A 16,560-nucleotide genomic window follows, 5' to 3' on the forward strand; every position below is an offset into this window, starting at 1 on the left:
ATAAATTCTGCCTGTTCCCTGCAGCCCAAGCAACACAGCATGGTTTCTGGCAGTAGGCTCCGAGAATCTGGGAGAACCTCCCATGAGGACAAAATAGACATCGGTTGTTTGTATCAGAAATGAGTGTCACAGTAACCTCCTCAGTCAGAATCAGAAGGAAATTAAAAACTATTTTAACCAGGGATGCCTGAGTAGCTCAGTCAGTTAAGCATCTGCTTTCAGCTCAGGACATGATCTCTGGATGGTGGGATGGAGCCTGGCGTTAAGCTCCCAGCTCAGCGGGGCGTCTGTTTCTCCCTCTCCCTCTGCCCTTCCCCCTCCCAAGCACATGCTTGCACATGCGCTCTTTCACACACCCTCTCTCTCTCTCAAATAAATTTTTAAAATATTTTTTAAAAAATATTTTATCCAAATAATAAATGAAACATAACACAGAGCTATGAAAAGGATTTTATGTTGTTATGTGTCCTTATAGTGTTTTTAGGTTCTTAGTGGGTGTCTTTTACTATACTATCCTTTTACAGTTACTTCCAGAGGGAGGCCTTGTTACCAGCATTTTAGAGGTAGGGAAATACACTCAGAGAAGTGACGTGACTTGCTGAAGGTCAGACAACTTTTAAGTGGGAGACCCATAATTCTAACCCAGGTCTTCTGTCTCTGTGCTGTTTCTGCTGCACCCAAGTTACATTAGCTCTCACATGGCCGTGAACGTGTAGAGATCAGTCTCACAACTCTCTTTTAATAGTAACAAAATGTAAAAGCTGTCATTGACGCTAGCCAATGGCTAGTTGGTGACTGAGAGCTATTCTTCTAAGAGTCACTCTTGTGCATATGCTTATAGGAGTGTGTGTGTGTGTGCATGTATGTGTGCACGTGTGCATGTGTGTATTTGTACATTCACAACATAGACCAAAACCATGCAACTTCCTCAGTAGAATAGAGAGGCCAGAGGCCAGTGCCTTACCCAAGGGCATGAGCAACTATTTTTTAAATTATTTTTAAGATTTATTTTTTTATTGATGAGAGGGTAGAGGGAGAGAGACCCTCAAGCAGACTCTGCAATGAGCGGAGGACCCCAAGATTATGACCTGAGTTGAAATCAAGAGTCATACACTCAGTTGACTGCGCCCCTCAGGCACCCCAAGAGCAATTCTAACTAGAGAGTCTTTTACATTCAGAAGACTGATTACGAACTCTGTAATGAATATGTGCTTTCTCTTACATTTGACTTTCTTCCTTTACTTGCCTTAATTAACCCCAAAATATTCCTACCTCAATTTGTCATATCCTCTATGGTACTTTCACAGATGTATCTTACGAGAGAGCACAAAATCAAGCTTTTCTAGAAACCTGTACTAACATATGGTGACTGATACCTGGGCTCGACATTCCAGACAGGGAGTGACCAGAGTCTTTGAGGTCACAGGCAAATGCAGAAAGGGGTTCTGTGTCCGCTGCTCACCTTAGGGAGCTTTCTTCTCTGGAGGAACAATGACATAGCATCCCGGCCTGAGTTGTGTGGTATCACTTCTTTGACTTCAATGGTATCATCAGACAGAAAGTAATGTAGAATGAGTTCCCTACGGTCCCCAAACAGCGAGGCGGAGTCGTCCCACAGGCAGAAAAAACGTAACACCTTCCTATCGTATTCAAGGAACTGTTTCAGGGTGTCAAAGGACTCATAGGGACGTAAGGGTTCCATGCAGTCTAGAGTCTGAAAACAGAAAAAAAAAATGTCAAGAACAGCACTCTACACAACCACTTCTGAGATGCAAGCTATCAGAGAATGTAAAGATATCTTGTCCATTGACTATGACGGGATATTTATTTTTTTTTTAATGTCAACACACTAATGACATACATGTAGATACACCTATAGCAAGTTTTCACCTTAAAAATACAGACAATCAAGTAGTAGGAAGCATTTAAGATCAAACGGTAATCTGAAACCCTAAAATACACTTCATGATGTCTTTGAAAACTGGCTTTTCTCCAAGACTTAAAATGTTTAAGAACACACAAAACTAACATGTGGTGACAGAAATTAGAACGGTAATTTCCTCTCTGGGTAGGGGACTGACCAGAAAGGGGGAGAAGGGAATTTTCTGGGGTGATGGAAATATTCCACATCTTGATTTTTGTGTCACTTACAAAACTGCATACAGGGTGCCTGGGTAGCTGAGTGGGTTAAAACCTCTGCTTTCGGCTCGAGTCATGATCCCAGGGTCCTGGGATCGAGCCCCACATCGGGCTCTCTGCTCAGCAGGGAGCCTACTTCTTCCTCTCTCTGCCTGCCTCTCTGCCTACTTGTGATCTCTGTCTGCCAAATAAATAAATAAAAATCTTTTTAAAAAACTGCATACATTTTCCAAAACTTGTTGATTTGTACGCTTAAGATTTATACATCGGAGCATATGTTAATTTTATCTCAACCCCCCAGAAAACCTGTTGTCTTTTCACTGAGAATTCATATCTGTATATCCTCATTCATCCAAAGATTTTTGTAAAAGTAAAAGGGAAGAAACATAGTCCCAGTTTTATTTTGCTTCAAAGCTTTTCCTATCGAGGATCTGGAAGGGCGTGGAAATGGGAGCAGAGCAAATGGAGAACTTCCCCAGCCGCACAGAATGGTTGTGCAGGTTCTGTCCCCCAGCCCAGGTATCCCCACTTCTGTGGGTTTCCTGGTGGAGCTCTATTTGCATGTTCTCAGCCCTGTCTTGGAGCAAAATTGCTCCCATTCTATCTGCTGTAGCGAAACAGAATCGTTATATAAAGGAGCGCTCAGTGGCAAGGGAGAAGTAGTCCCATATCGGCTTATATGACCATATTTGTCCATTCTCAAAACTCTGTATCTGTCTGGGGCAGTCTAGGGGGACACCTACTCCAAGATTGTGGGGAGACATCATGGTCTTCGAGAGGCTCTTATCCTTCTTCCTTATCCTGGATATTTAAATGAAATTATGGGACCTCTACTTTCATTAACTGAAAAATGTTTCTTCGGCATTATAAGGCCTTTAAGAAATGCATTATTGATTATACACCATTGGGGCTCTTTTCAGTTTAAGTTAAATTGTTTAATTTTAACTTTATATTTGAAGGCAGCAAACACTGGAGAAGTAAATGCATTAAAGTCAATATAAAATCCTCTTATTAAACTCCTAATTTTCCACAGATTGCTATATTTATTGAAAAGCTTTCTCACTGAGGGAATAAATGCGAAAATGATTTTCCCAACCTGAAAGGAAATTAGTTAAAACATTTCTTGGCTGTTTGTGGTATTTATTCTCAGTTCCTGGCACAAAAGCTTTTTTTTTTTTTTTCTTCATAAATCTATGAAATGGCACAGGGCTCTCTGTATTTAATATAATGCATCACCATGCATAATCACTATTGTATAATACCAACTGTTAGCAAATGAGCGAAGCCATATGCAAAAGGTGGTAATTCATATGGACCTGTTCTTTCAGGTTCTCTCTTCTCATTGTAGAAACTTCATGTTTATCTAGGCTCTGTCATCTAGGGCATTTGGAAAAAAATAAAAATAAACCCAAACTATAAATTTGCTCGTATGCCAACACACAGGTATAATTCCATAGGAACGTCACCTTAAATATTCCAGGAGCAACAATACACATTTCTCAGGAGGGTTGCATGCCTTCAACATTAAAGGATAACTCTGCTGGGGCCAGGAGGTGGGAACAGATGAATGACCCTACACACAGCTTTGAACAAGAGCTCAGAGCACAATTAAAGGAGGATTTTATTCTAAATTTCATGTTATCCTTCTGCAAAAAAATTAATTACAAGTTTAAGAAACAACAGGAATGAGACTAAACTGATCTACAGGGATAGAAGTGAGAACGGTGGTTATCTCTCCCTGGGTGGGAAGAGTGATTGATTGGAAAAAGCCAAGAGGGAAGTTTCTGGGGCGATGGACACATTCCGTATCTCGATTTGGACTGTGGATGACATGGGCATATGCATTTGTTAAGACTCATCCAACTGCGTGCTTCATTTCTGTGTATTTTACTCTGTCTAACCATACTTCCATAAAAAAAGAAAACGACAATAATGAAATTCTGGGTAGGCAGCAAAAGATTTGAATTGAAGTCCTCATAAGAAGACTAGCTGGGTATGTGACCTTCCACCTGACAACCTGCCCTTCTGCGTGTTCAGATTCTTCTGTAAAAAAACACAAAATTCGGGCCAAGGGATCATTAAAAAAAAAGAGAGAGACAACTTTAGAAAGACAACAATACTACTACGAACACTGTTCCTGCCTCCCTATACTAACTGGGGTCAGACTTGGAAGTACATCATTTTACAAGGGGTACATCAGAATCATGGCCCTCTCCATTCCGCTAGAATATCCCTACACCTGATGCCATCATTGCTAGAGCTGGGAGTCCTGGAGAAGAAGAAAAAAGGTATACCCAAGGTGTGGTGCAATAAATCAGTAGAACAGAAGCAAACATTTTCCCAGGGTTAGGCAACCAAAATGGGGAAAGACAGGCCAGGTAAGAGTGGGCCTTAGAGCTTGTCCCATGTGGACGGCTCGGCTCATTGAAGACTCCTACTGTCTGGAAAGGCGACTCTCCATGGAGAAAAGTAGGGGCGGGGGCAGTGAGTGAGGCTCTCCTGCCCTGAGGTCAACACCCAGAGTTCCCTCCAGCCTAAAGAGGATTAGGACAACTCCAGTGACTATGACCCCGAAAATTCTTCACGTCTGTGTCAGGAGTGCAGATACCCTTTACTGACTCTCCTTTCTGGATTCTCATTCGGAAGATACCAGCTCACAGATATATTTCCTTACCTCTCTCCGTAACTTCATGTAAGGATCTTCTGGACACTGTCCCGGGGGGTTTAATTTGACTCCCATTTTCCTCAAAAAGTTTTTAGTGAACATATCACAGTCATAAATCTTGAATGTCCGGCCATAGAAGACAATGTCTATATTGATATTGAAATGGTGCACAGTATAAAACTGATCTTCATCAGGAGGAGGGAGTGAAATCCGATGACGCCGGATGAAAGTCCCTATGGTATGGAACCAAACACAGCTGTTTCATCAGGCGGCTAACAAAGAAAAGGTCACAGCACATCTCTGTAACAGCCCTGAATGCCGTCCCACAACAGGGAAGTGGGCAAAGGGCTGGTTCTTAGAGGCAGTATGACTATGTTCAGACTCTGAGGGTACCTGAGGGAGTTGAGATTTCTGAGGTCCACAGGTACTGACCAGCCTTGCATGTTTATTATTAAGGTTGCCGAAGTGGTACTAAAGTACTTTAATAAACCATAAAGACTAGGAAAGGAAGAGGGGCACAGAGAGGGTGACCTAATGGGCCAGACACTGCCATCCTGTCTTCTTCCAGAATAAGCATGCAATGTGAGCACACTAAATAAGGCACTATGACTACAAAGCAAGGTGCTCATGAAAATGCATCCTCTTGACTCAAAAAAAAAAAAAAGCTTATCAGCTTCAGTATGGTAGGTGCCAGCACCATGATTTGTAGAGTCTATAAGCATGAAAGACTTCATGCTGCTCTGAAACTGCATGGCATCTTCTTTGCTCTACCAAGCTCTTCTCCCCCTACCCCCAGCCACCCCTACAAAGTGATGGTTGTCAGAGGCTTCATTGTTTTAGACAGTGTTCTTGCCAAAGGTTGGTTCTGGATCCCATTCTATCTTTTACTGCTAACCCTATGGAGCCCCTTCACTTCTACTCTTGAGAATACAGACCCAGGGTCCCCAAGTGGTGGTTAGCCACTGGCAGTGAAAGGGTTTGCTTCCTAGATGAGCGTGCGAACAACACCACACCATACCAGCCAACTTAACCAAATCCTGCTGAAACCTGTTGTCAAGAACTGTTTAGGGTTGGAGATGAGATTTTATTCTACTTGCAAACTAACAAGGTAGTCTGTTGCAGGTTCATGGTAGTTGGTAGAAGGCACAGATTGCCTTGGTTAGAGATAAATTCACAGCAGTAACAGCAGCCATAGCACCAGCATGTTTCACACCAGTTTCCTGAGCCTCGATTCCCACGGGATGACCCAAGAAGGTCCGCGTAACTCCTGACCACGTGGTGGGCTATGTTACAGGAGAGGAGCCCTAAGCTTAGGAAACCCAAGTCTTAAAATGGATAGTAAGCATTCTTGCTTTTTGTCTCATAGGGAGATATGACCTTTATTAGACTGGACAGTAAGCATGTCCCATCCTCCCTCTGTTCTGGAAGGAGACACCGCCTCTATCTCACACGGCCATGAGCAAACCTCCCCTTTATCTTCAAAAGCTGTTTGCTATATAGACGTCCTTGAAGAGATAGTCCAGAACAAAGAGCAGGCAGTGCCTCTACTTGCAAGATCTACCCAAATGCAAGATACCCACAGAGAATGTTCTCTCAACACCTGTGACCAACTTTGGCCCGAGAATCTACTCCAAGAGTAAAGGGAAGAAGAGAAAATGTGAGCAGAGCAAACTGAGGGTCTAATTGTTCAAGTCCAAGTGGCCTGTGGGACCTCTGTATGGAAGCATTTTAGGATAATGAGGTCAAGCAATCTTGTTCCTATTTTCTATAGCACCGAGAATGGCACCTTTTCCTGACATCTAGAAATTATTCATTGCTGTTCATTACAGAAATTTAATGAGTATCTTTATGTGCCAGCAACTGTGTTGAACTCTGTTCCATTTTTCTCCTCATCATCTTTTCACTCTGTTCAGGCAAAATGAACTAAAATCATTTTCATCTTTTCTCTGTAGCAATTTTTAATTACTTGGTACATTAAATTAAAATAATAAAACTATAAAATTAGAACTGGCCTAGAATATTTTTAAATGTACTACATAAAAGATGATATAATTTTACTGCAAAAAATTGTACTTCAATTAGCCTTTAATTCATGCCACTGAAAACAGTATGCAAATTATTTAATCATTCAAGATTAGACATTTAGAACAAACTGCATACTTAAGCATCTATGAAAGCATGGGCATTTCAGGTATTTTCAGAAACCATTATATATCTTTTTAAAAATACTTATATTGTGACAGTTTTTAAGATATATAAAATTTATTCAACAGCCAGGAGCTTGTTCAGAAATTCCATCTACTTTGTATTTGTACTTAATTATAAAAATTCAAATAAGCAAGTTGGTGCTGATTTCCGTTCAGTAAGACTTTGAATAAGAATCTTCTATTTTTCTAGGTGGAAAGAACCGGCCCACCTACAGAGCTTTCAAATAATAATAATCAGAATCATCATCAGAGCCCTAGGATATGCTTTCATATACATTTTTCTCATTTAATCTTCACTAATCCCATGAGGCAGATAATGCACGAAATATAAATATTCAGTTTATGGCCGAGAAAAGCAAGGTTCGGCGTTGTTAAGTAATGTGCTCAAGGTCACGCTCTAACAAATGGCAGAAGATCCTGGACCTGGATTTTGAAGCTCTAAGTAAATACCAGCCCTTTCCAGGGTGCCTGGCTGTCTCAGTCAGAAGAGCACGTGACTTGATCTTGGGGCAGGAGTTCGAGCCCCATCTTGGGTGCAAAGACCACTTAAAAATAAACTCTTAAAATAAATATATACCAGCATTTTCCACAGTTTGCACTGAACTATGTCTCACTGAACTACAGCCACAGATTACTTAAGTGAAGGAGAGGAGGGAGTGTTAGAGGCAAAACAGGATAGAAATGGGAAGAAAAGCAGATAGCCACCATGAAAAAGAGAGAGAAGATGGAGCTGCTCTTCCCGAAGAACAGCCTCTCTGTTCTCTGAAGGCAATTTTCTGGAGAGGGGCACACTTGCCCACTGTAGCAACACCCCCTCCAGGGCCAACACCTACTCCCCACCCCAGAGGCCGGCATATCCCAGGCCCTCATGCTTCCTTATGTATGCTCCCACACTTTTCCTAGAGATGGTTCTCCGAAGAAGCCAGAGAAGCTCCGTCACCACTCATGGGTTGAGAAGAGAAGGCAAACCTAAGTAAACAAGACAATTTTTAATAACAAGAAATCCAAAGTCACAAGGCCATGTTAATCAGAAAACTAATGTGGGCCATTTGAAATGGATAGTTGCACCTGAGAGCTTTCAATGGTGTCTTCGTGGCCATCTCTCAACTGTGTCCTTTGGGGAATTGAAAATTTCTATTTATTGATATTTGTGTGTTTATAGTCCTCCAGGATAAACGGCAGAAACTCCACCAGCAAGAATGTGACCTGGAGTATCAAAGAAATGGGCAGGATGGCACGTATTTGGCATGCATTGAAAAGAACCTGAGATCGTCAATTATATAAATAAAAATAATGCTATAAAATGGAAAACCAAGAACAGAAGTACCATATCTACCCTTTAAATTTTTAAACATTTGCCTTCCTGACTGCCCCGTAAAGACAATTTGGGCAGATGTCCAAGCATCGGGTGCCTGCTTTTAAGCTCCCCCTGATCTTCCTATTTTAAATCTCTCTTCCTTTTTGAAGGCCCTGCTATCTGATTATACTCTGCAAGCTTTAACTTTCTAACATTTCCCTGTGGTTTAGATCAAAATGATGACATATCCATTTATGTTTAATGCATTTTCCTTTCATTCAGTTGGGACTTGCTTTAGATCTTTGCTCATACCACTAAATTTGGTTTTTAAAAATTCACCTTCCAGAATTAAGACTCCAGCCTCTTACCTCTATCTTAATTTTCCGTATATTTAGTTCATTTTAGTAACGCTGCAGACCTAGGATCCATCTGAGTCTAGAGACCGGTATTTCTTAGGTGAATGAAGATTCAACTGGAATTGCCACCTGTTACTGTGTCTACTAAGTCTGTATCCTACAAATACGAAGACTCTTCACTGAGGTCAGACACGAAAGAGTATCTTTTCCTCCTCTTGTTGACAATTATTCCTTCGCTCAAATAACTACTCCATTTGTATTTTCACAAAAGGTCCTCTTCAGAGTTTTGCTTTCATAAGAATAACTTTTTCCATACAGATAGCCTGACATCTGTCTTGTAGCAAAAGAATACAAAACTTAAAATTCCACATCTCTGATCATAATAAGAAAGAATAATCCTATGTGCACCCCTCCAGCCACTGGATGAGCCCCAAACGCACGCATGTTATGCTCTAACGTTCTCTTGCATTACTGCTTTCTTGCCTCACTTTCCCTACACACCTTAGGATCTGCTCCCATATACCTCCCAACTCCACACCCTACTGCTTTCCTACCCTCCTTCATCTTATGCTGTTCCTTTTGGCTATTACGCCTTCATGATCCATCTTTATCTGGAGGAACTTCTGAGGTACCACTCAAATGTCTTCTCTGATGGATAATGGTGTTTCCTCTTCTCATCCGTCAAAGTACCTGGTATCATTTCTGATACCTGCGTGGTGTTCTAGACGTTGTCTACCACATTTCCTCTCTGCTATTCTTTCCTCCCTCCTTCTCCTTTCCTTCTTCAGCAAATATTTATTGAGTAGCCACCACGCACCAAACACCTGTCTTCACAGGCCACGGACTTCCCTCCACTCTGAAATTCTCTTCTCCATTCAATGACCATCCCCTTCCCCAGGGTTGCCAGATTTAGCCCACTGAAATAGAAGATGCCCAGTTACATCTGAATTCTAGATAAACAGTGTATAATTTTAATATAAGTACGGCCCATGCAATATTTGGGGACATATTAAAAACTTCATTGCTTATCTGAGAATCCAGTTTAGCTAGGCAGCTCGTATTTTCTCTGGCAACCTTATGACCATGCCTCCTTCACTTTGTGGGATACAGTACTAAGATGCAGTATATGGCCACTATGAGTGAATGACATATGAATGCCACATTTTGTGATTACATTTGCATGGTCAGATTATCTTAGAGTATAAAAAACATATTAAAAAGTACTACGTTGAAGGACCAACACAAGTGCCCAGTGGAAATCAGTGTTAACCAAGGACTCACTAGGAAGCAGAAGCCAGTTTATAATCTGGCCCCGGGGCCTATAAAATCAGAAATTCTTGCAGCAGGCCACGAGGTTCTGATGATCGCTCTCAGCTGACAACAACTAGTACTGCCCTCACCAGAAATTTATGGCAGGTTTCTCATTATTAGCCTTTCTTTAGCATAGATTAGTTTGGATTTGATAGTATTTGACAAACAATGATTCTTTTAGACAATTAAAGTAGAACTACTGGGATTAACCTCTGACCTCCTTGGCTTGGTGTAACGTTGTTTTAACTACATTCCAACAGAACAGCAAAAAATTCTATACAAATGACACATCTAACCAAAAAGAGAGTGATGTTCTGGCAAGAAATAAAAGCAAGCCTTGAAGTGCGACAGTGACTTGACTTATAATGTACATAGATCTCTCTGCCAGCAAGGATTCGTGAACATTAAAAATATGTTGTTCTGATTAGAAGCTGCATGTAACTGAATGCTTATTTTGGCATCATGCCTCTTTTGTTTCTGGCTTATTCCAAACTCCCCCTGCCTCTAAAAAAAAAAACAACCCCAAAAAAACCAAAAACTAACAAACAAGCAGGATAGGAGAGGCAGCTAAAAAGGAGGCTAATTCTTCCGGATGCACTAATTTCTGAATGATCAGTTATACAAAAGAACAAATGCATCTGACCTCCCTTTGCATCTGGAAAATACAGAAACCCCATGGAAGTTACAGGGACATCATCAGTGTGCATCGCCTAAGTATGATCCCTAGCCCCTTCCCAGGGCCCATGGGTGCATGAGAAGCAGTCCTAGGCCACTCAAGACACAAGTGAAAGAAACACCCCCTACCCCATCCCACTGAAGTCTGAGCCACTGGCCTATTGCACTTGTTTGTTCTTTTTTCCCAAACATTTCATTTAGGAAAGCCTGAAGAAGGGGTTTAAGTGATTCTCCTTTTTTTTTTTTTTTCCCAGATTTTATTTATTTATTTGACAGAGGCAGGCAGAGAGAGAGGAAGAAGCAAGATCCTTGCTGAGCAGGGAGCCCGACGCAGGGACTTGATTCCAAGACCCTGGGATCCTGACCTGAGCCAAAGGTGGACACTTAATCAACTGAGCCACCTAGGCCATACTCTGCTTGTGCTCTCGCCCTTTCTCTCTTAAATAAATAATATTTAAAAAATGACTCTGAAGGGTCTAAAGACTTCTTGTTCCTTTACAAAGCATCATACTTCCATCCAATTAAAAGACCCGCGAGTGGATAGTATGTCAGGGCACAAAGAACAATGAGGACACCTCGTATCATCTCCTTCGACCAATCCTCACTTTCTGTCTCCGCTAGTAAAACCAAGTACAGACACTATGTCCAATCTTCTTCCTTCTTCCTCAACAGTGCCTCTCTTCTAATGTGGCACAATAAGCCAAATGATTCCATTCATGATTTGGGCACCCCTGATTGCCAGTCCACATCTCCAGTCTTGACTTTCTTTCTGAAAACACATCTCAAGATTCTACCTGCCTGGTGGGCATCACCATACAGATGTCCCAACCCACGTTCAAAGGCTTCATGTGTCCAAACAAACATAACCAACCTCTACCTCCAGTATTGTTCCTTGTTCCATGCTTCTGGGTTTTGCAAATGCATCACCATCCTTGCAGCCACAAAGTGACTGAAAACCTCAACCACAGAGTGAGCTCTGAGGCAATCAGTTAAGATTTAGATGAAGCAAATTACCTCTCTAAACCTGTTTCTTTTTCTGTAAAAGCTAACAATGACCTAATTTAGATGGTCGCTGGGGGATTAAATGAGATAATGATAAAGTCGATACTTTATCATTAGATATTCCCCTTCCTCATTCTCTATATTTAATTGTTGGTCAAGGCCTATCAAGTCTGCCAACCAAATGTTTCTAAAGTCTTTCCTCTGTTTCCTATTCCTACCATCACTGTCTTTGTTTGTTCTAACCGGAATAACTGCAAAATTCTTGGACTAGTCACCTTGCTCCCTTCCCTCTCCAAACTGCTTGCCCATAGCTCTACGAGATGGAGGTCTTCTTACTTTTGTCCATTCTTCCAAACCCAGCACAGTGCCTGGCACAGGGTAGATATTCAACAGACCCTTCTTGGCCATGGTGACTGACCCCAGATTCATCATCCAGATGCAATGGAGCTATGTGCCAAGAAAACCTCAATCTCATGAGCACTGAAGGAAGTCCTCTGCATACTGCCTCATCAAACCTTATACTCAGAGGCCCACAGTCCACGAATTCCTCTGTTTCTCCCCCATCGAACCCACTGTGGTATATCAACATGGAGGCAATGGGCCCAGACAAGTCATTACTAAGGAAAAAAGTTTATTCAGCATTGGTCGAAACTCCTGAGATGTGTTAAACAACAAAAAGTAGATAGTAAATAGAACATGCATATATCAAACATATAAAGAAAGGGATGGAAAGACCAGGAAATAATTAATTTTCCATATGTATTAAATATATATGAGGCACCTGGTCTCTGAATATTCATGATGCACTAAATATACAAAAGCAGTAAATATTCATGAGAACTCAGTATTCATGAGGCCTTAATTCGGCCACTCATTCATTGGTGACACCCATTCTGGCCCCATGTGTCCCTTCCCCAAGAAACAAACAAAACCCATGACTATTCAGCAGGCTTACTGGTGAGCTACAGCTGTGGCCAGGCCTACTTATCCCCTTGTCTCTCCAGCAGTGTGTGTGCCTATAGCCCAAGGTCCCCTCTGTCTGGGGTCCTCCTTGCTTGAACTTCAACTCTGGTCTCTAAACCACACTACTGGCAGAAAAGGCTGACACAGCAAAGACAGACAGGACCATTGCCCACCCCTGGATTCAGGCAGAGTCATCCTTCCACACACTTGTACCTTGTCCTGTGTGTGTGAATTTATGACATTTCTTTCCCCTTGCTTCTCGTTGTATATTTTGAATTGTTTTAGTGCACCATGTGATTGACGCATTTTCATTGGGTCTGGTGGCCTCTGGGAAAGCCTGCAGGCGTGCTTCGTGGAGGCCACCACTGCCTCAGGTTACACCCCCCACAATACTCTGGTTGCTGGGTAGAGAATAGGTTGTAGGAGGAGAAGAAATGGATGCAGAGAGACCTATCAGGAGGCTATTACCTTCCTCTAGTCAAGAAACGAAGGCAGCTTGGATTAGGAGGATAGCAAAGGGCATAGAGAGACAAAGATTCAGGATATGTTTTGCTAGCAGAATGGAGAACAAGGACGGTGGGTTTGAACAATTAAGGAATATCAAAGGAGTAGAGACTGTGGTGGAGAAGGCAATTTCAGAGCCTAAGGTACCAAAGACGGCAATGCTCCAGAAAAGACAGGAACGGGGCGCCTGGGTGGCTCAGTGGGTTAAAGCCTCTGCCTTCAGCTCAGGTCATGGTCCCAGGGTCCTGGGATCGAGCCCCGCATCGGGCTCTCTGCTTGGCAGGGAGCCTGCTTCCTCCTCTCTCTCTGCCTGCCTCTCTGCCTAGTTGTGATTTCTCTCTGTCAAAGAAATAAAAAATTAAAAAAAAAAAAAAGAGTCTCTTTCTTGGTTTGACTCTCTAAAAAAAAAAAAAAGAAAAGACAGGAACAATAAATGTACCTAAGAATTAGGACTCCTGAGAGCTCGAAGTGGCCTCTGAAGGTCATCTACACTAACCACCAAACGAACACCTGACTCCCCTCCACCATGCCTCTACTAAGCTATCCGTGAAAAAGAACCCCTGACCTGCCCCCAAGTATCCCTGTATACCAAGGACCAAATTAGGCCATCCCTCTCCTCCCTTACACCCAACACTGACACCCATCCTCATCCAGAACCATCCACCACAACCACTGGCAGAAAGTTCTTCTTCTTACCGACCTAAATTCTGACCCCCTAGGTCCTAGCGTTGAGGATACAGAAAATTAGGTCACCCTTCCTCCCCATAGCAGCCCTTCAGGTTCCTGAAGACATTAACCGAGCATACCAGTTATTTACGGATATTGACGGACAAATATCCTTTTCACTCTTCTGCCTCACACACAAATTTTCAGTCCTTTTACCACCATGGTCGCTGTCCCCTGAACGCATCCAGATCTCAGCACTGTCCCAAGTGAAGGACTCAGAGCACAAACAGAAGAAATCAGTCATCTCCCCCGATCTCCACCCTACTTCTAATAATGCAATTTAGGATTAGTTTCTTTGGTGCCCATGTCACAGAATTAACTCTTGTCTGGCTCAAAAGGACCATGGACAAAGGTGGCTGGCATACAGGGGTGAAGGAGCAATGACCCTCTGCTCCTGAAGAACCATCAAAGTCTCAAGAAAACACGTATGAGGAAAGGGTGGCTGAAGCCAACAGCAGCGAATTCAAGAAAGAAGAGAGAATACAGACCTGGAAGGGGCAGTGAACCACAGTCTCCTCTCTTTGCCCGGAAAGTGTTGCGAAGGCAGTAATATGGTCATAGTGAAAAGACCAGATACACAGGAAAGTCTGCTCCAACTAGAGCAATGCCTGACAGAAAACGAATATGCTGTACAAGAGTGAGTGAAACGGCCCTTGGTGAGGTGTGGGGGGTAAAAAGTAGGGAAGTCACCATCCACGACCAGAAGCTACCAGCATGTGTATGTTCATTGTCACCAACGAGTTAGACACCTAAGCGGTACACGGTATGTTCTAAAAAGCTAGGGAAAGACAGTATACAAAGGCAGGCATCGGTAGTAAGAGAAGCATAACTCTGCTTTAAACAGATACCTTGAGGCATTCCACTATTTTTCAACTCTGGTTCGTTTACTTGAATTGTGTCATCTTCAAGGTAGAAGTATATTTTATAGCGTCTTATTCTGTAGTTTTCTTGGCTTTTATCAGGTACTTCATCTTCTAAATAGGCATCAAAAGATAATACCTATTGGAATCATAATTAGAAACCAAGAAACGAAAAAATTTTAGCAAACTCAGAATCAATACAGCTCCTGCCTGCATACTTGTTAATTTAAAAGCAAAAAGTTGAGATTTTTACAAAGACATTTTACACATCAGCTCTGAGAACAGATACACAATCTAAGTTACCATATATAAAGATTATATTTGCATCACTGCCTAGTTAGAATAAGGAAATGATATTCATGCCACAAATCCATCATTCAGTTCTACTATAAACTGATCTGGTTTCTGGCTTTGGAATTTCACAATGGGATTCTAGATGTAGGTTACGGTAGGCTCCCCCCTTAGCCATGGTTTTGCATCCTGCAGTTTCAGATACTGGCAGTCAGCTGGGTCCAGAAGCAGATGACCCTCCCTCTGCCATATGTTCAGGTCAAAAGGAGCCTACCACTGGGGCACCTGGGTTGCTGCCTTCAGCTCAGGTCATGATCCCAGGGTCCTGGGATCGAGCCCTGCATCAGGCTCCCTGCTCAGCGGGGCGTCTGCTTCTCTCTCTCACTCTGCCCCCCCCCACTCCTGCCCTCTCCGTCTCTCTCCCCCTCAAATAAATAAATAAAATCTTCTTAAAAAAAATAGGAGCCTACCACTACATCACAATGCTTACACCATCCACCTCACTTCATCTCATCATGTAGGTGTTTCATCATCTTATGTCATCACAAGAAGGTGAGTACAATAAGATATTTTGAGGGAGAGACCACGTTCACATAACTTATTACAGTACATTGTTATAATGGTTTTTTTATTACTTGTTATTAATCTCTTACCGTGTATATTTTACCAATTGATCTTCATCATAGGTATGTACGCAGAAGAAAAAAAAACAGTGTATATAGGGTTCAGTATTACTTGTGGTTTCAGGCATCCCCTGGGCGTTTTGGAACATATACCCCATGGATGGGGAGGTACTACTATACAGACAAGATAATACTCTTTCTGAATATTCTCTTAATAGGCAGATCTGAAATTCTTTCAGTGCACTAGAGAGCCCACCTTAAACTTCTTCAGGAAATTCAAAGAGCCTAGCTTAATGCCAACGAGTCTCATCTTACACTGTGTATGTGCCGGAGGTGGGGGAGGGGAGCGTTGGAGAGGGACTCAGGTGGCAGAGGTGGTTTCTAAAGTAATTACAGTAAAAATCAGGGTTTCTCAGTTAGCTGAGTGGCTGACTCTTGATTTGAGCTCAGGTTATGATTCCAGGGTTGTGAGATGGAGCGCCATGTTGAGCCCCATGTCGGGCTCTCCATTCAATGGGGAGTCTACTTCTCTCCTTCTCCCTCTCCCCCTCCTCCTGCTCATGCCCTCTGTCTCTCATTCCTTCTCTCTCAAATAATTAAATCTTTAAAAAAATAAAATGAAGTAGAGTAAAAATCAGAGATCATCAAAAACACCCTTGAAAATTCTTTAACCATTTTGGAAAACTGGGCCTCTCAGTAAGTATAACACAGCCCATTTTTCTTCCATGTTGAAGACCAGGTGAGATAGATTTCTTAGGCTTATGTGCCATGTTGTATGAATAATACCTATCTTTAACCATTGGAATCACTCTCAACCTAGCAACCCGATCATGCTTTCAAGCTTGCTTTGGGACACATGTTCCTTCAGAGCTCCATGTTAATATTCCCTTTGCATTCATTTTTTTAATCAATTTTTGTAATTAGAGTTGCAAAAGTTAATG

General features: G+C 42.2%; 1 protein-coding gene across 3 annotated transcripts in view; it reads right to left on the bottom strand.

Moving 5' to 3' along the window:
* The window catches only part of EFHC2 (EF-hand domain containing 2), a 186,729-nt gene that overhangs the window by 99,063 nt on the left and 71,106 nt on the right, over positions 1-16,560 (bottom strand). For all 3 annotated transcript variants that reach the window (XM_045994580.1, XM_045994581.1, XM_045994582.1), the window contains 3 exons: positions 14,694-14,844; positions 4,814-5,037; positions 1,463-1,714 (listed from right to left, as the gene is read on the bottom strand). In XM_045994580.1, the coding sequence (XP_045850536.1) occupies positions 1,463-1,714; positions 4,814-5,037; positions 14,694-14,844 (627 nt within the window). The remainder of the gene's footprint in view (positions 1-1,462; positions 1,715-4,813; positions 5,038-14,693; positions 14,845-16,560) is intronic.

The sequence above is a fragment of the Meles meles genome, chromosome X (genome assembly GCF_922984935.1).
Source record: "Meles meles chromosome X, mMelMel3.1 paternal haplotype, whole genome shotgun sequence".
Lineage (NCBI taxonomy): Eukaryota > Metazoa > Chordata > Mammalia > Carnivora > Mustelidae > Meles > Meles meles.